Genomic DNA, 19,021 nt, shown 5'->3' on the forward strand with positions numbered 1-19,021 from the left:
GTAAACTGTGGACTTTAGCTAATAATAGCGTATTGATATTAGCTCATCTGTTATAACAAATGTACCACATTAAGGCAAGATTACTAGCACAGGAAATTGGGTCAGGGCGGGGGTGAGAGGGTATATGGGACTATATACTTTCTACTCAATTTCTCTGTCAATCTCAAACTGTTTCAAAAAATAAAGTCTGTTTGTTAAAACAACAACAAAACCTTGACACCCAGATTACATCCCAGACCAATTAAATCAGAATCTCTAGGGGTGGATGATTTTTTAAAAGCTCCCTAGGAGGGACTTCCTGATGGTCCAGTGGTTAAAACTCTGCACTCCCAATACAGGGGGCCTGGGTTCGATCCCTGGTCAGGGAACTAGAGCTCGTATGTCACAAGGAAGATGCCACGTGCCACAAATGAGACCTGGCACAGCCAAGTAAATAAGTAAATATTTAAAATAATTAATTAATTAAAAAAAAAAGCTCCCTAGGAAATTCTAGCCACATTGATAACTGCTGTTTAGGCTGAATTGAGAGTGGGAGAGGGCAAACCACAGCTGGGAGCCCTCTCTCCCTTTTGGGGTGTAGTTTCTCAGGAAGGCAGGTGGAAGTTGGCAAGATTAGCTGAAAGAAGACCAGAGCACCTGGGAGCATGCGGATCCTCTCCCAGGAAAGCTCCTCGCCTCAAGGCTGATCCCCTGGACCTGGGGGAGACTGAGGGTAGAGAAGTTTAACCAGCTGCTTCCCGTGTTTCGGTTCCCTGTGGTTGTGAGATCATTCCTTCAGTGTGGACCTGTGCCTGGGCCAAGGGGGTGGGTCTTGAGACCAAAAGACCAGTGGGTCAACAGGCTGTCAGTGCAGAGAGTATCAGCCAAGAGCATGTGCTATGACTAGGCCAAGCAGTGACCAGCCCTGCTGGGGACGGGGCAGAGTGAACCAGGCAGCGAGAGGGAAGACGGAGCCTGTGCAGAGCGTGTTTGAGTGAGAAGGCAAAGGGGGTTCTTTTTGAATGCCTGGGAGTATAAAGCAGTAGCCTTCAGAGAGCCAACGGAGTAGAAATTGGGTAAATGGTTAAGGGGAGACCTGAGCTAGTCAGAAAGCTGAGGAGCAGGAGGTGATGACCAGCAAAGGCCAGAGATATACAGGCCAGGGAAGGAGCTTCCTAGGGATCAGGTGGACAGAATGGGATTCCCGAAGTGGGGGATGGGTGGGAGGGAGGCCCTTGGGTGGGAGGGAGGCCCTGTTCTTGTGATTTAGTTGAAAGATGCTTTTTGAATGGTCTTCACCACGGCAGATCAGGGAGTGACACAGTCAGTGGACAAGGCTGCAACCCCTGAGCCCTGTTTCCAGTCTTGTAGCAGATGGACCAGACACCAGACCACATGCCAAGGGTGCCTCTGGGACAGTGGACCAGGGAAGGCTTCCTGGAGGAGGTGACTTGGAGATGGTGGGGGTCTAGGCAGGGAAGGCAAGATGGAAAGGGCAAGGAAGTTGACCACAGAGCTGGCATGGGCTAATGATAAACTGTCAGCTGTCCTGGAGAGTGAGAGGACCCAGACTTTGTTCCCTGGGTCATCCTAGCTGGAAAAATGGATGTGTCTGAGACCCCAGGGGGCAGATCCAGGGGTGTGTGTGTGCAGGAAGGGACAGGGACAGGGACAGGAAGTGGTCATTTAAGCCATGGACACCCAGACCATCAGGAGGCTGATGCAGTGCAGGGAGTGACCAGGGCTATGTTCTGCAGGTGGGACAGAGGACAGTCTCCTCCCAGACCCTCCTGGTCTCCTTCTGGGCCCCAGTTGACTCCTAGGGCCCAGTACCACCCACCACATTGTTCCCTGGCCTCCCTCAGTGGAATCCCAGGGCCCAGGAGGAAGCCCCATAGATGGGTCTGCTTGTTTTCCTGAGGGGAGGTTATGTGGATGTGCCAGTCTGTGTTTAGGGGAGTGATTCTAGAACCTGTGAACTGTTTATATGGGTCCCAGTATGCGTCTGGATGTTCCCTGGGAATACTGGGCCTCTCAGTGGCCCTGACCACCCATCCCTCCTCTCCTTCAGGCTGAGACCATATAGGATGATAGAGGTTGGGGGGAGGAGAGACCAGGCACAGTGCCTATGGAATTCGGAGCCCAAAGACATTCTCTGCAAAAAATCAGGACCTTCCACGGTAAAGCTCGGACTTGCCTCAAGCCTTCAGCTGGGCACCCTGGCCTGGACTCACCTCCACCCTGTGGTTAGGCCTGGGAGTGCAACCCCCATCTCTGATTTTTCCTAGTTCTTCCAGGTGTGCAGAGCTCTTGGTTTTCCTGACAGATGACATGGGAAGACCTGGGTGGCGGTGGGGGCAGGAGACCTGGGCTCTAGCCTGGCTCTTCCCTAACTCACGAGTGTGACTCTGAGCCTCAGTTTCCTGACCTTAGTATGGCACACAGAGTGGCTGTCCTCGTGGCGAAATGACATCGCGGTCCCATTTAGAGCTCCTGGAACACATGACAAACTGGACTGTCAGACCCAGGCAGGAGATTTGGTGACCAGCGCCGGGGATGAACCAGCCTGAGGATTTTTCCCACCGCAGAATAGGCCTTGGAGGGAGGGGCCAACAGCGATGAGCAGAAGCGGGGAGGGGGAATGGCCACATCCGGGAGGAGTGGGTGAGTCTGAGGAGCCATGGGGAGCAAGGAGAGGGGGTAGGTGGGGCATGGGTCAGGAGAGCATACAGGGAGGCCTTCGGGGCTGATGGCAATGGCCTCAAACCCCAGGCTGAGCACTGTAGGGAGCTCGGAAGGGTTCTGAGAGGGGTGGATGTGGTCAGGTGGGTGCCCAAAGATCACTGGCTGCTTGTAAGAAGATGGATTGGAGCACTGACCAAGGCCAGAGACCAGTGAGGAAGTGAGAGATGGTGGGTCCAAAATTGAGGGGCGGGGTAGATCATTTTTAAAAAAATACGTATTGGCTGCCCCAGGGCTTAGTTGTGGCATGTGAACTCTTAGTTGTGGCTTGTGGGATCTAGCTCCCTAAGCAGGGATCAAACCCACACCCTCTGCATTAGGAGGGGCAGCCTTGACCCCTGGACCACCAGGGAAGTACCCCAATGATGACTATTCTCATCATGGCTATGGAGAGGCCTTCCACGAGACGGGAGCTGCTGGGTCCAAAACGCTGGTAAAACTGAAAGTTGCTCAGTCACGTCCTACTCTTTTAGACCCCATGGACCGTAGAATCCATGGAATTCTCCAGGCCAGAATACTGGAGTGGGTAGCCTTTCCCTTCTCCAGGGGATCTTCCCAACCCAGGGATGGAACCCACATCACCTGCATTGCAGATGGATTCTTTACCACCTGAGCTACAAAGGAAGCCAAAAAGCTGGTACCAGTGCCCAAGGCTAAGAGGCACCAGGAGGACACTGGCCCGTGGCACAGGGACTCCTGTGAGTGCCCACCTGGGACTTGAGCCCCATGAGGAGTAGCCCTGGCTCCCCAGGAGCAGACTTTGGCTTCCCTGGGCCCCCGTGAAACAGGCAGGATGTCCTTAGGGGCTGCCGATCGGCTCCCAAAGAACCCTGTTCTTTCCAAGCAGGAGCCATAGGACCCACCAAGGAGACTGAGTCACATCCTGAACTGTAGCCCCTCACTCTTCAAATCAACCCTCTCGGTGCAGCATTGGCGGTATCGTGCTGGGAAGGTAGCTGCCTTCCCAATCACCCCTCCCTCAACCCTCCAGCCTCCTCCACACTCAGAGTTCCTCCCCCTGTTTTCCTACTCAGACCACTGCAGAAAAGGTAGCAAAGCCAGCTGGTGAGAAAGAACACATCCAGATGCAGAAAATGTACATACAAGTCTGTGTTTTTTTTTTTTTACTCAAGAAAGGGCTTTTATTGATTTTAACTCACTTCCTGGGAAGTTAATTTTTAAAACACTCTTATGGAGTTTATCCATCCCTTGTGCTACATTCAGAAACAATGATGCCAACCAAAACCCTCAGCAATGGGGTGAATATGGGCCCACCCCAAAGAAGTTGGGTCCACCCCAATGAAGCTGGGTCCACCCCAATGAAGCTGGGCCCACCCCAGTGAAGCTGGGCCCACCTCCAATGAAGCTGGGTCCACCCCCAATGAAGCTAGGTCCACCCCAATGAAGCTGGGCCCGCCCCCAATGAAGCTGGGCCCGCCCCCAATGAAGCTGGGCCCACTCCAATGGAGCTGGGCCCACCCCCAATGAAGCTGGACCCACCCCAATGAAGCTGGGCCCCAGTGAGGCTAAGCCCACTGTGAGCCTGCAAGGTGGTGGTGAGGTGCCCTTGAAACCCCTACCCTCCAGGTCTCAGCACACAGATGCTGAAGGAAAACATGCTGCTCTGTGAATGGCCTCCCATGAACTCCATAAAAGTGTTCTGAAGAACAGTACCAAATCATCGTTTAAGCCCTGGGTTACAATGACTTAGTGCAAAGGAGCAGGGAGAAACATGGACCCAGTGACAATGGGCCGCATTCTGCTCAGAGCCTTAAATAAACATAGAAAGTATATTACAGATGCATCTGCCAGTGCAAGACATGCTGTGTGCAGCAGATGGGCACACACGGGCGCGTGTGCGGAGGAGCGAGGTACACCCACAGGCACAGAGAACACGCGGGAGGCACCGTTCCTCCAGCCCCGCCTTCTTTCCTCTCAACAGAGCACTCCTGCCACACGAACCCAGTGCAGGCGACTGAAATCCCTTGTTTGGCTCATGTATTCAGGGCAGGGATCCGAGTCCTGCTTTATTTTCCTTCGGGGGGGTCAGTCTCTTGAGCATTTGGTCAGTCCAAGGCCGAGCCACCAGCCAGGCACTGATCCCAGAGAGAAGTCAGCTCCAGCTCTGAGCAGACAGGATGACGACTGTCGGGGTGAGGCAGTAACAAAAGGCCCACCTCTCTGTGGGCAACTGCCCGCGTGCATACCTCACCAGGGTTAGGCCTCTAGTGCAGCCTCCAACCTGGGCAGTTGGTCCTGGGGCGCTGGAATGTGAGGGCAGCTTCTGGGGCCAGATGGGGAGGCCGGCTGATGATCTGATTTCTGTGACTTTACCATCTTTAAGCCCACAGGCCTGTGAGCCCAGGGCCCTCGGTCAATGTCAGCCCTGGTGTCTTTCTGCAGCCGCAGGTCTAGGGAGCCACCGCGGGAGAGAGGGAGGCGCAGGGAAGAGTGATGCTCTTGGTTCAGGCCTCTCTGCTCAAAGCCTCAACTTGGCCCCTTATGCGGAGAGGGCTGAAACACGATCCAGGACGGTCAGTCCAATCCACTTGGTGGCCAAGGAATGGTGGGCACGCTGGGGACCACCCACAGCTCATTAGGTGTTCCCAAGCAGGGCTGTGCACCTGCCTCCCCCACCAGATGACAAACAAAAGAAAAAGGAATCTTGGATTCTCCGACATTGGCCCCAGCCCCAGCGAGGCCCGGGACTACCCACCAAGGACTCAGAGCCTCCACGCCAGTGTTCTCCGCAGACACGGGCTCCGACAGCGCCCCCCGGAGGTGGGCAGCGTGCGCCCCTCCTTGAGCGTGCGGCCGCTGAGCCACGCCCACCTGGCCTCTGCAGGCTTCCGGCTCGCCTTCCTTGTTTCCTGCCTCCTGCCCCTGGGCCTTGCCAACCGGCCGGGCTGGGTTTCTAAGGCATCACGGGCACCGAGCTTCCCCAAAGGATGAGTCCCGCCAGGGAGAGCCAGGACGAAGATAAAGGCCTTGTGGGAGCCCTACCCACCCCCTACACCCCAGGTGACACACATTCCGATCCTGTCCCTGGACACGTGCGCGCGGAGGTCATGCAGACGGGGAGGAGGGCCGGGAGAGGGGCCACAGTCCTTAGCCCCCTGCCGGCAGGGTCGGCTGTTGGCATGAGGGCGGTGGGCCTTTGGAGGCGCGGGATGAGCGTGCTGCCGGGCGGCCCTGGGCGCATGCGGGGGGCTCAGGACGCAGCCTCGTCTTCTTGGACACCGGGCAGCTCTGGGCTTTTGCCTCCTTCGCCAAACCCGTCTTTCCTGTTCAGGGGACACCAGGGGCAGAGGGACCTCAGAGGTCAGAACATGCATGCAGGAGGACACGCTCATACACACTCATAGGCATTTTTATCCACATCTCTCAAATCCCCCAAGCTCAGCTCAGTCTCGCCACCCTGCACTGTGGTCCCTTGCTGGTTCCCCACCCATAGTCTCAGCCCACAACCCTCCATGGCTCCCTATTGCTTGGAAAGGAAGTCTAGACTTCCCACCCTGACTTCTGGAGCCTTGCCAGATCTGACCAGACATGGCCTGGCTCAGGCCCCATGGTCCAGGGTAGGAGGGCTTTGGTTTTGCTTTTTCTTTGTTCACAGGACAGATTCTACCCATCAGTCTTGGGATTCTGTCCCATATTCAGTAGATTCCCATTATCATCCTGATATCACCCCCCCCCCCTCACAACCCCGTGCCAGGGCCTTTAAAAAAAAAGATTAATAAATGGGTTTTGGTATCTTTAAAAAGGATCCATCCCATTTACTTCTACTATAGAGTTATCCTAAAGCATAAAGAACAGAGTCAATCAAGGATAAATGTTGGGACTCTGATGGGGTAAAACCTACTTTTCAAAACTAAACCTGTGACATGTGTGCATGCTAAGCTGTTTCAGTCATGTCCAACTCTTTGTGACCCTATGCACCATAGCCCACCAGGCTCCTCTGTCCATGGGCTTATCCAGGCAAGAATACTGGAATGGCTTGCCATGTCCTCCAGGGGATCTTCCCAGCCCAGGGATTGAACCTGTGTCTCCTGCAGCTCCTGCATTGCAGGCAGATTCTTTACTAAGCCACTGGGGAAGCCTGTGTCACAGAATTAGAATTTTTATATCTAGGAAATGTTAAGCCCCATCCTTTCACAGTCCAGATGAAGGAACTGACCTGTCTCCCCACTAACGTGTCCATAAAAGAACAATGGCTGCCTTGCTCAGTTGTACCCTTGGCGTTCAGCCCTGTGCCGGTCATTGACCTGGGCTGCATGTGTCCTTAGCCTGTGACTGGCCTGTCCCACCACCAGGGGGCGCTGAGTCATAGGCACTTAGCTAGAGACCAGATGTTCAGGTTTGCCCCTCTGGTCTTAGTTCTGCCTGCTGTCCGGACATAATTAGCAATAGCTTTCTCTTTCACTCTCCAAAGTGGCTCCATTTGGATGGTAGATATATGGTCCCCTACACGAAACCCAGTTCCAGCATTGTGGCCTGCAGATCCCGAGGAGGACAAGGACTCCGTCTCCCAGGCCTGGCCACTTCACAGGGAACAGGCGGTAAGCTCAGGACAGTCAAGGCCTCTCCCAGGCCCCCACCTGCAACCCTCCTTTGTCAAGAGGAGGGCCCGAGGTTGGTACAGGGACCTTCCTGAGGGTGAGAAACCTCTGTCAGGGAGCAGACACCAGCTCGTCCACAATGATGGGACTCAATAGTCTGAAGAGCCCACTTACAAGAAGGTGGCCTTACATGAACAAAACCAACATCTGGGCCCCTGGATGGCACAAGCGAAACTGCCCCTTCCTGAGAGGCCTAGGAACATGGACAGTGGCTGCTGCTCACCTCCCCGGGGAGCACGCCTTCCTGCAGCCTATGAAGGGGCTGCGGGGAGGAGGGGCTGCACCTCCCCACATGCTCTTCAGAGAAGGCGTGCTCCCCAAGGCCCAGGACCCCTCACTGCCTTCTCCCTGTGGGTCTCTGCACAAACTCCAGCAGGGCTCGCTGGCACCCCAAACTGACTTTTATTTCAGTGGAAGAAGGCGGAAGTGCTGAGGACAGGGCTCACGGAGGTTTGGGGAACTGCTTTTTGGCCCTCTCTCAGGAGGTGGTGAATGCACAGGCCTGACTCTCAGGAGGGAGCCTGCAGCCATGGGGGTTCCTTTTTCCTGGCCGTCGTCGTCATCGGCCAGCCTGTCCTTACTTGCTGGATAAGCGTTTACAAAGTGCTGACTGGGCGCACGGCCTCAGCAATGACCAGAGATCTCACAGGCCACTCAGAAAAGCAGCGAACGCTCCCCCAGACCAGGAAGAAGCAGTTCCTGCCTCCAAGACAAGCCAGCCTTCTACAAAGAGCAGACCTGAGGCCTGTCTGGAAACCTCAACTAGGCTGCCAGGGGCTGAGAACGCAGGTGCAGGCGGGGCCCTGCTGTGAGGCCTGGCTGAATCCCCAGGCTCGGGGCTCAGCCTGGTGATGCTCAGAGTGAGGGGATGTGCCGCAGCCCCCACCCCACCCCAGGGAGCGCCCGGCAGGCCTCAGCCCACCAGTACTTACGACAGTAAGCTTCCTGGGGCAGACATGGATCGCTCTTCCCTCCGTGCCTGGGGCTCGAACGGGTTGCCAAAGGAACGCTTTCTCAGCATGGACTTAACCAGGATCTGGGGAGGATGGATCAGCATGAGGAACACAGGCCCCCAGGTTCCCAGACACACAGGCAGCCTCCACTCTGACTTCCAGACGGGGAGGCAGCTGGGTGGCCCTGCTGAGGTTCCCTTTCCTGGGACAGGACAAGGAGGAGCATCCCAAGCAGAGGAAAGGGCAAGAGCATGGAGGGAAGGTGGTTGAGGGTGGATTCTGGAAACGGTGAGGAGCCTGGTGCATGGGGGACACTGAGACCGGTAGCGGACCAGGAAGGATCTGGACCACCAGGCGGAGGGCACAGGGAGTGCAATAAGGAAATGCCTTCTGGCTGCGCAGGAAGGATGGAGTGGAGGAGAGGCTGTCTTGGGCTGCGCAGTGGAGTGGGGGGATGTCGACAGAGGACAGGCCCCTATCCCTGACTCTGTGACTTTGTCCCTCCTCCCGCTGTAAGGACAGCTCCATCCCCCCTGCCCACATGCACATAAACTCTCACACATGTGCATGGCGCCAGGGCTGTCTTCATCTCTTCCTTCCTTCTTTCTATCAACAAGTGTTATATTGAGTGCCTACATATGCCAGACACTATTCTAGGCACAGGGAGCACACTGCGTCAAATATTCTTGCCCTCATGGAGCTTATCGGAGAAGGCAATGGCACCCACTCCAGTACTCTTGCCTGGAGAATCCCAGGGATGGTGGAGCCTGGTGGGCTGCTGTCTATGGGGTCGCGCAGAGTCAGAGATGACTGACACGACTTAGCAGCATCAGCAGCATGGAGTTTATATTCTAGTTGCAGAGACAGGCAATAAATAAGACAGATGACTAGAACATATGTTCATTAGTGGTAAGGGCTCAGGTGGAAAAAATAAAACAAGGAAGGGGGATAAGGTATGACAAAGAGGAGGATGGAATTTTTGATAAGGGGGCTGGGAAGGGTCTCGTCTCACAAGATGACTCTGGAATGAAGACCTGGAGGGAGTGAGGAAGCGGCTCTGTGGACACTGGGGCTGGAGTGTCCCAGTCAGAGGGAAAGGATGTTCAAAGGCACTGGGGCAGCAGCTTCCGTGGTGCATGGTTGGAACCAAGAGAATGGAGGGAAGAGAGGAGGTTGGCAGGGAAAGGGGGACAGGCAGGCCATGCAGGGTCTGAGCTGAGAAGTGACATGACCAGGTCACCAGACCACCCTGGCTGCTGAGCTGAGCATTTACTGTAGGGGGACCGGAGCAAGGGTGGAATCAGGGGGACAAGCTGGGAGCCAATTCCACTGGTTCAGGAGAGAGATGATGGTAGCTAAGACCAGGGATGTGGCAGTATGGACCCTATGCTGCTGCTGCTGCTAAGTCGCTTCAGTCATGTCCGACTCCATGTGATCCCATAGACGGCAGCCCACCTGGCTCTGCCGTCACTGGGACTCTCCGGGCAAGAACACTGGAGTGGCTGCCATTTCCTTCTCCAATGCATGAAAGTAAAAAGTGAAAGTGAAGTCGCTCAGTTGTGTCCGACTCTTAGCGACCCCATGGGCTACAGCCTACAAGGCTCCACCATCCCTGGGATTCTCCAGGCAAGAGTACTTGAGTGGGGTGCCATTGCTATAGGAGCTGATAATTCCAGGGATTCCATACAGCCCCGGAGCTCTGTGGAGTTCAGGAACCTTTAGCCTGCTGGCCCTAGCTGGGCCTGGACCCAGTAGGGAGGCATGAAGTGCACAGACCAGACCCCACCCCCGGCACAGGCTCCAGCTCGCTCTCCTGGCATCGTGCTCACCCTGACTCACCACGAAACCTCAGCACAGGGCAGGCCATGACTCTCAGTGTCCCCTGCCCCCGCCACCAAAAAAAAAAAAAAAAACAGATGGCCATCAGGGGCTATGTTAATAACTTCCAACTGTTAAGGTGGAAGATGTCCAGAGGAGGATGAGAACATCTAAAACTTGACAGGAGAGCAGGGGGAGCACACAGGTGGTGTCTGCCTGATGTGCGGGGGCCCCGGGGTCACTTCTCCAAATCAAAGGCATCCGAGGCCTTTCCCCTGTCATGTCCTTGGCACCTAGTCCAGTGCCTGGAAAATAGCAGAAGTTCAATAAACCTTAGGAAGGAAGGAAGGAAATGCTTCTCCAGTTGTGGTGAATGTTGACACTCAGCAAGGGCCAGTATATTTAAATCATTCACTCTCCTCACCACGCCTCCTGGTCTCTCTACCATGAGACTGAATAGCGTGACCTTGTTCCCGTGGGTCTGCAGTGAAACAGTGGCCTTGGGCCCAGCAATGGGGCTGGCCAAGCAGAAAGCCGTCGGTTCCATCATCGGGCCCAGCACAGAGCAAGTCTCAGGTGGTGCCCACGCCCGCTGCCAGGCCCTCCCAGGAGTTGGCGCCTTCTGCCCCCATGCACTTACCACCGTGGTCCAGCTGGGTATGAGCCTGACCGAGTTCTTCACCTCCTCCTCCGTCACCTCCACCATGCTGCAGTGCTCCTCCTCCGAGGGAAGGGGCTCCTCCCCATTCTTGGTCACCCAGGGGTGCAACTGTGGAGGAGAGGATAGGGAGGGTCAGGGCCACCGGTGATAGACACTGGCCAGCAAATGCCAGGACCTGGGCATTGCACCAGCAGTCCCCTTGAGGGCCCAAAGGCCACAAGCCCCAACCCAGCACACACATGCCTCCAGTGTAAGGCTCCCCAAATGGGGAAACCAAGGCCTGCATTCTGCGGCCCAGCCCAGCCCAGCACCTCTGGTTCCCAACCTTGATGTCTGGCACCCCAATTCTCGTTTCAGGGTTCTTGTCTAGCATCTTCAGGATTAAGTCCTTGAGCTCTTCGCTGACCTTTGGCCTAAAAAAGAGGAAGGAAGGAGACGAGGGAGAGACAGCTGATGGTCCTTTCCTTCCCACCTCTCCACCCTACCCTGCTCCAGGCTTCCCTGAATTGATACATGGCTCAGTGGTAAAGAACCCGCCTGCCAATGCAGGAGATGCCAGAGACTCTTAGTGACTCTCTGATCCCTGAGTCAGAAAGATCCCCCAGAGTAAGTCTTTTGGACTCTGTGGGAGAGGGCGAGGGTGGGATGATTTGGGAGAATGGCATTGAAACATGTATAATATCGTATGTGAAACGAACCGCCAGTCCAGGTTTGATGCATGATACAGGATGCTCAGGGCTGGTGCACTGGGATGACCCAGAGGGATGGTATAGGGAGGGAGGTGGGAAGGGGGTTCAGGATGGGGAACACGTGTGCACCCGTGGCGGATTCATGTTGATGTATGGCAAATCCAATACAATATTGTAAAGTAATTAGCCTCCAATTAAAATAAATAAATTTATATTAAAAAAAAAAAAAGAAATGGCAACCCACTCCAGTATTCCTGGAAGATTCCATGGACAGAGGAGCCTGGCGGGCTACAGTCCATGGGGTCACAAAGAGTCAGACATGACTGAGGACCCACACACAGAGCAGAAACACTGCTGACCCTCAGGTCTCAGAGGGCAGGACAGGAGAGACGCTCCCAAGGCACCAAGGTGGAAGGAGAGAGTTTCAGAACAAGGGTACGGATATCCTTCTCCCCTGAGTACAACGTAAAGCAGTCACCCTCAGGGGGCAGAGGTCACAGACACACAAACAGGCTCCCGTGGGTGTTGGACACCCGCCCGCAGAGGGCAGAGATGATGAGGACAATGTGAGAAGAGTCGCTTTATGAGGCTCCAGGGGGCCTTCAGCCCCACTCACCCCACCCCCATCTTCTCCTTTCGTCCACCAGGGAGGCAGCCAGGAGGATACCCACTGGACAGAGAAGGAAACCAAGGCCCGCATCACCCCACCTCACCCCCAACCCCGACCCCGCACCAAGAGTGCAGGCAGGGCCAAGGCTCGTGGGGAGGGTGCAGGGCTCAGCCCACATCAGCTTCGACCAGCTCTGCCCAGGCTTCAGGCTTCACTGCTACTTAAATTCTTGGCAGAAGGAGCCTACTCTTAGGACTATGACCTTCGCTCCCTCTGCTGGCCTAGATTCCTAATCCCTTTTAAAACTCCTGGGCTGGGGAGGATACAAAGCAGGAGGAAGGACGAGAAGCCCGGCAGTCAGAGGAAAGGGACCAGCCAGTGCTGTGGGGGCGGCAGCTGGGGCGGGGAGCCATGCGGTGGGTGAACAGCGGGTGGGACCCGGGGGTCCTTGAATGCCCGGGCCAGGGCGCTCCTGTTCTTGAAGCAGGAGATAGGGTGAGATGTGTTGTGCTTTATAGGGTCACTCTGCCTGACCATGGTGGTTGGACAGGGAGGAGGACTGAACCAGGTAGGAGGTGCCCTTGGCAACCAAGCCAAAAAAATGTAAGCGGTGGACTCACCAAGGCTTGGAGCCAGACAGGAAGTTTTGGGCGAGAGGGGGTAGGAGCACAGAGGACAGCTCCCACGTTGGTTTCTGACCTGCCTGGGGCACTCTGAGCACAAGGCAAAAGGGCCCTAAAATGTGAAGGCTGGGTCCGCAGGCCGGCTGCCGTGGTAACCAGCATCTTGATCAGAACCTTGAATGAGCACAGGGGGGCCTCTCCAAACAGTCCCTTTGGGCTCAGGGGCCTCAGTCGCAAAGGAAGGGGGAGGGCGGAAGGAGTGGCTTCAAGTCCGAGGCCCACTGAGCCTCCACTTTTCCATCTGTGAAATGGGGGAGCACACTGGCGCCATGAAGTCCCCCCACCCTGTGTGGAGAAGGTGGAAGTTCCCCGTGGGTGCAGGGTCTATGTGGGCATGATGTCACTGATCTCATGGAGGCCTTCAGTGAAGGAGCAGATGAACATGTAACCTGGGGTCATCCCTGCCCCACTCCTGGATTCAGAGTTCCTGTCTGTACAAGGAGATCTGACTCAGGTATCTGGGACCTTCTGACATCACCCCCTATCTGCTCCCAGGGAGCAGCACCCCCACCTCCAGGTCTGCAGGCTGGGGCGGGGCCCTGGAAGGACAAAAGCTCTGCTAAGACTCAGACACGCCTCCCTGGGGGTGGGCGGGGCCCATGATGGACAACTGGACAACTCACTCCTCAGGGAACACGACGGCCTCGTTCTTGATCTTGCGGTGCAGGGCCAGGATGTAATCGTCGATGAACGGGCACTGCAGGGGGAAGAGACAAAGAATGCGGGCCCAGCGCCTCAGCCCACTGGGGGCAGCTCTGGGCTCCTCATGAGATGGGGGTAGGGGGGCCTCATCAGGGCCTGGCCCACAGGAGATGCCCAACAAACGTGGACTGAATGGATGTGTCATGGAGGGACACTGTGTACCCGCCAGCGTAACAGCCACTTGCAGCAAGGCCTGCACTGCCGGGGCCTAAGGTTTGGGAACGTGCTCCCCGAGATTCCGTCCTGTGCCTCAGCATGGTCCCTGGAGTGGGAACACCTCTGGACAGGGATCTCGGCCATGTCAAGGTTGGGGGTCCGGCCTGACTCAGAGCAGGTGTCCAGGACGATTTGTTGAATGAATGAAGGATTGAGTGAATTTGTGAATGAATGAATGGCATCGAAGGATAGAAGGACAGGGAGCGCTCAGGCTGGAGTGGTGTTTAAGACCACCATCTAACCTCTATGGGAAGTCTGCTGACCCAGGACTCCTGAACATGAATCCATCCCCTCAAGGGGACAAGGGGACATGAGAAAAATAGAAACGCCCCTTTTCCTTCCATTATCTCTGAACTGAGTGGGCTATTTCAAAGTCACTTTACTTCAGGACGCAAAGGCACAGCCTACATCTATCATGCATCCTGGCTCAGCTCGCCCAATCCATGGTGCCAGGGGTGTGGGCTGGCCCCGGCTCTGCCAGCCCACCCAGCACTCACCTTCCCATAGACGAAGCAGTACAGCGTGACCCCTGTGGCCCACACATCCAAGGCCTAGAAAGAAACAGTTCCCATCAGTCCCCCAAAAGGAACAGACACACCCCTTGCTCACCCAGATCCAGTGGGCCATGGGAGAGGGCAAGCAGGAGACCTCCTTCCCCAGTCATGTATTCACTCAACAAACACTCCCAGGCCCTTGTTCTATGCCGGACCCTGTGCTGAGCACTGGGGACATGCGGATGGCCAGAGCAGGGCCCCTGCCCTCCAGGGTTTCCAAGTCTCCTTGGAATGGGCCCAAACCAGACATGTTTCCAACAGAACAGTGCAAAACCCACCTCGTCTACAAGGTCACATTTGCAGTACCTATAACACTGATGCACCCCAGAATATTGAATTTATACTTGCTAAACCAGCTCTGGCTTTGAGAAGTCATCCCTCTTGCTGATGATCCACTGGAGAAGCCACCATCCACCTTCTTTCTGACACCAGAACAGCCCCTGGCCCTCAGTCACCTCCACAACCCCTCGGGGCTCCCCTGCACCCTGGATTTGAATGTGGCCTGTCTCTACAAGCTCCCGCTTCTGGAACCCCACTTCCTCTTCTCATATCCACTTTCTCTTATGTGAGTGATCCTCAAATCTCTACCTACACATTCCTGCCACAGATGCCTCATCTGAATCCAATCAGGGAACACTAGGCAAATGCAAACTGATGTCATTCTACAAAATAACAGGCCTGTTCTCTTCGAAAATGCCAAGGCCAAGCCACTCTTCCAGATTAAAGGGCCCCAAAGAGACAGGACAAGTGAGTGCAGTAACTGACCCAGGATTGGATCCTGAACCAGAAAACGAAAAGGCATTAAAGGACGCAGGATGGGGGTAACTGATGAAATCTGAGTGAGGTCGTTTAGGTCGCTTAGGTAACAGTCTTTTATTGATCATAAATGTCCTGACTTTCATAACTCTACTGAGGTTATGTAACAGAATGTCCTTGTTCTCAGAAAACATCCCTGGCAGTATTTAGCCATAAAGGGGGGATAATGTCTACAACTTCCACAGTGAAAAGGCAACTGGGATAAAATGACCTATATGGGAATGACTTAATATGTATATATGTATAATTGATTCACTTTGCAGCACACTTGAAACTAACACAACATTGTAAATAAATTCTACTCGAATAAAAATTAAAATAAAAATTAAAAAAAAAAAGTCTCTATTTACATCCCTCTCTTGACCTCCATATCAACACACGTGTCCAAACTCCTCAACCATTTCCTCCATGGCAGAACCACGGTGGGGGGCAGCCAGCACTCCACAGGGGACAGCAGGCTGTGTGCCCGGGGACACAGAACACAGCCTCTGCTCAGAAAGCCTTGCCACTGCCTCTGTCACTTAGGACCAAGCCCACACTCCAGACCCTCTAAACTCTGCCCAAATGCCACTGCACCCCTCACTTCTCTGGTATGTTCTCTGGACCTCACCTCCTGTAAATTCTCTCCATTCTTTAAGGCCTAGTTCAAATACTGCCATAGCCCAAGAAGTCAGGGGAGCCTCCAACATCCCCCTAGACAGGAGCTTTCCTGTTCTTTCACCATGACCAGAGGGCAGGGAGCTGAGCCATCCAAGCTCTGACTGTTCCATATCCTAGCCCAGAACTCAGCACAGAGCAGCTGATGAGAAATTTCTGCAGGGGGCCATTGTGCCAGAGAAAGAGAGGAGACCCAAGCTGGGGTTCTTGTTTGCCAGGAAAAGGCAAACCTGGGGGAGAGGGCCGTGTTTGGTGCTCACTCCTGAGACACGAGGACCCTGGCTCCCCCAGATTGGACATGGGATGGCATGACATGCTCTCCCACCCCTCCATCTAAACCCCAACCCAGACTGGACCCTGGGGGCCACCTTTCCACTGAAGCTCTGGCCGGAGTCAGAAATGGCCTCGGGGGCCATGAACGCTGGGGTCCCAGCCGTGCTGGACAGCCGAGCGTCGTTCCCCTCGAACTGGTTGCTGACGCCGAAGTCAGCAATCTTCACGTGCCCGTCGTCCCCCAGAAGCAGGTTGGATGGCTTGATGTCCCTGTGGATGATCTTCTGGTAGTGCACTGCAGAGAGAGGCAGCTCGAGCGTCGGCCTGCGGCCCCTTCACCCAAAACTGCCCCCTCGGCCCTCGCCTGGCCCAGGAGGCGGCCTCAAGCTCCAGGAGAGAAGCAGCTGAGACTTCCTGGCCCCTGCACACACTCGTCTCATGAGGACCTCGGAAGAGGATGTCAGGGCCCCCTGCTCAGCTATGCAGTGAAGACACTAACTCAGGCTGTTAGTAACAGAGCCAAGCCTGGACTCTTAGGAATCTTGGGACTCCAAGCCCGGTGCTGTCTCCATGGCAGTCAAGGCCCCTGCCACTGAGTGGACGTCAAAGGAAACTGGGGGAAGAGGGTCTCCATAGGCCCTCCCTGCCCCCCTCCCATGTGAGTGCCATCTGCAGGCTCAAAGCCCATCAGAATCTTTCCATACTTTGGGACTTCCCTGGTGGCCTAGTGGCTAAGACTCCATGTTCCCAATGCAAGGAGCCCAGGTTCGATCCCTGGTCAGGGAACTGGATCCCACATGCCACAACTAAGAGTTCATATGCTGCAACTATAAGGTCCTGCATGCCACACGAAGACTGAAGACGCTGTGTGTCACAACTAAGACATCGCGCAGCTAAATAAATCAATTAAACAAATAAACCTGCCTCCAGTTCCTTCCCCTACCCAGCCTGTCACAGCTGCCACTGCTTCTTGGACTGAGGGTAGGCTTGTGGGGTATCCTGCAGAGGTATTGCCCTCAGCCCTTGGACTCTGGGCCAATGGGGTTTTGGAGAGGGAGGGCATGCCAGGCTTTGGGACCTCCAGGATGAACATGGCTGGGGTTATGGTCAGCCTTCTCTAGTAGGCTGAGTGCCCACCCTGCTTCCTGGGTCCAGCATTCCTGGGAAGAGACGAGCAGCTCAGACTGAGATGACCAGAGATGTCCCAGCAGAGAAAAGGCACTGACTTCACTCACAGCCATGCACTTATGAGCTCGCCACTCAGCAAATACCTTCCCCTGGACCAACACATCCTGGGATGATGGAGACAAGGGAAGATGGAACAGGAAGGAGGGCAGGGGAGGGGAGAGGAGAAGGAGAGGGTGGCTGGAGGTGGGGGGCAGAAGGAGTGAGGGTCATATAATACTAACAACAGAAGGGCTTCCCTGGTGGCTCAACGGTAAAGAATCTGACTGCCAGTGCAGGAGACACAGGTTCGATTCCTAATCCAGGAAGATCCCACATGCCACAGTGCAACTAAGCCCGTGTGCTGCAACTATCGAGCCTGGTGCTCTAGAGCCTGGGAGCCACAACTACTGAAGCCCACGCACCTGGAGGCCCTCGATCCACAAGAGAAGCCACCACAATGAGAAGCCCGCACACCGCAATTACAGAGCAGCCTCCGCTCACGGCAACCAGAGAAAAGCCCAGGCAGCAACGAAGACCCAGCACAGCCAAAAACAAATATATAAATAAAAATTATTTTTAAAAAATAATAACAACAGAACCCACGACCCTACAGCACTCTCCTCCTATGTGTCAGATGCGCATGAAGCATTTGACACACGCCCATTCGAGCATGAGGCTCAGGAGGCTCTGTATTTGACCATGGAAAGTGGACTCAAATTCTAGCCTCTCCCAAATTCTAGCCTCTCCCTTGAATTCTCAGCTCTTTATCCAAATGGACATCCTGCAGACATCTCAATATATATCCCGATATTTCTCAATCACATTTTTGGTTTTTGGCCGTACTATGCAGCATGCAGGATCGTAGTTCCCGGACCAGGGATCAAAGCCACGCCCCCGGCATTGGGAGCATGGAGTCTTAACCACTGGGCCACTAGGGAAGTCCCCCAAACACATATTTAATTCAGAACTTGACCTCTCTATCTGCAATCACCATCAAACAAACAACCCTGTTCCCTGTCTAGTCCTTCCCATTTGGTTAATGGCCATAATACCAGTTGCTCAGCCAAAAACCCCTCTTTCCGTCAAATCTCACATCCAGTTCATCAGCAAGTCCTACGAGGTGGACCTCTCAGATATATTCCAGACCCGACTGCTCCTCCTACCTGCATGGCTGCACTCACCCCGTCTGCGAGAGTCAGGCCTGAGCCTCCCAGAGCACCGGGAGCCTCAACTCCCCCTTCTCAGGCACGGAATCACAAGATGGGCCTCCAGCACCCACTGTCTCCATTTGTCTGCCTGTCCAGCCCCTGGTGCTGTCCTATCCACTCCAGAAAGCCCTTCGTCGACTGTGATTAGCTAGGTCTTGATGAGGCTTTACCCAAGAGTCAGATGGGATCAGCTTGGCTTTTTTTTTTTTTTTTTTTTTTTTTCAGAGAGAGGATGAGAGACAACAGGCCCAGGACAGGAAGTGGGTGGAAGCCAAGCTGGTGTAGGGTTGTGTCTGCCGCAACCACACCAGGCTGAAATGCCCTCCTCTCACACCTCTAGGCCCTTGTAGGGACTTTCTGCAAAGCCCTCTTTCTCTGTGCCTCAGTTTCTCCATATGTACAAAGACAGCATTAACATGAAGGCACTGGAGTGGCTCAAATGAGATAGACATTTGCTGCAGGTCAAACCTCAGCTGGCCCTCACCTGGTCCCCTAGGGAGACAAGATGCTTCTGATAAACCAAGCTGAGGTTTCAGAGGGGGGATGTATCCCACTCCCCAAAACAGGCCAGGACCCTAGGTGCGTGCAGGCTCCCTTCTCCCTATGACCAGAGAGTCACCCGGTCCTGGCCACCCCACCTCCTTCACATCTGCTCCCCACTGCCGCAGCCCTAA

General features: G+C 54.9%; 1 protein-coding gene across 2 annotated transcripts in view; it reads right to left on the reverse strand.

The window, feature by feature from the left end:
- Positions 1 to 3,859: 3,859 nt before the first annotated feature.
- Positions 3,860 to 19,021, reverse strand: part of CAMKK1 (calcium/calmodulin dependent protein kinase kinase 1) — a 29,837-nt gene continuing 14,675 nt past the window's right edge. For both annotated transcript variants that reach the window (XM_070389233.1, XM_070389234.1), the window contains exons 10-16: positions 16,068 to 16,267; positions 14,170 to 14,223; positions 13,378 to 13,451; positions 11,098 to 11,185; positions 10,752 to 10,880; positions 8,273 to 8,376; positions 3,860 to 6,005 (exon numbers count right to left, since the gene is read on the reverse strand). In XM_070389233.1, the coding sequence (XP_070245334.1) occupies positions 5,933 to 6,005; positions 8,273 to 8,376; positions 10,752 to 10,880; positions 11,098 to 11,185; positions 13,378 to 13,451; positions 14,170 to 14,223; positions 16,068 to 16,267 (722 nt within the window). In that variant the 3' untranslated portion in view covers positions 3,860 to 5,932. The remainder of the gene's footprint in view (positions 6,006 to 8,272; positions 8,377 to 10,751; positions 10,881 to 11,097; positions 11,186 to 13,377; positions 13,452 to 14,169; positions 14,224 to 16,067; positions 16,268 to 19,021) is intronic.

This window comes from Bos mutus, chromosome 19 (genome assembly GCF_027580195.1).
Source record: "Bos mutus isolate GX-2022 chromosome 19, NWIPB_WYAK_1.1, whole genome shotgun sequence".
In the NCBI taxonomy this organism is placed as follows: domain Eukaryota; kingdom Metazoa; phylum Chordata; class Mammalia; order Artiodactyla; family Bovidae; genus Bos; species Bos mutus.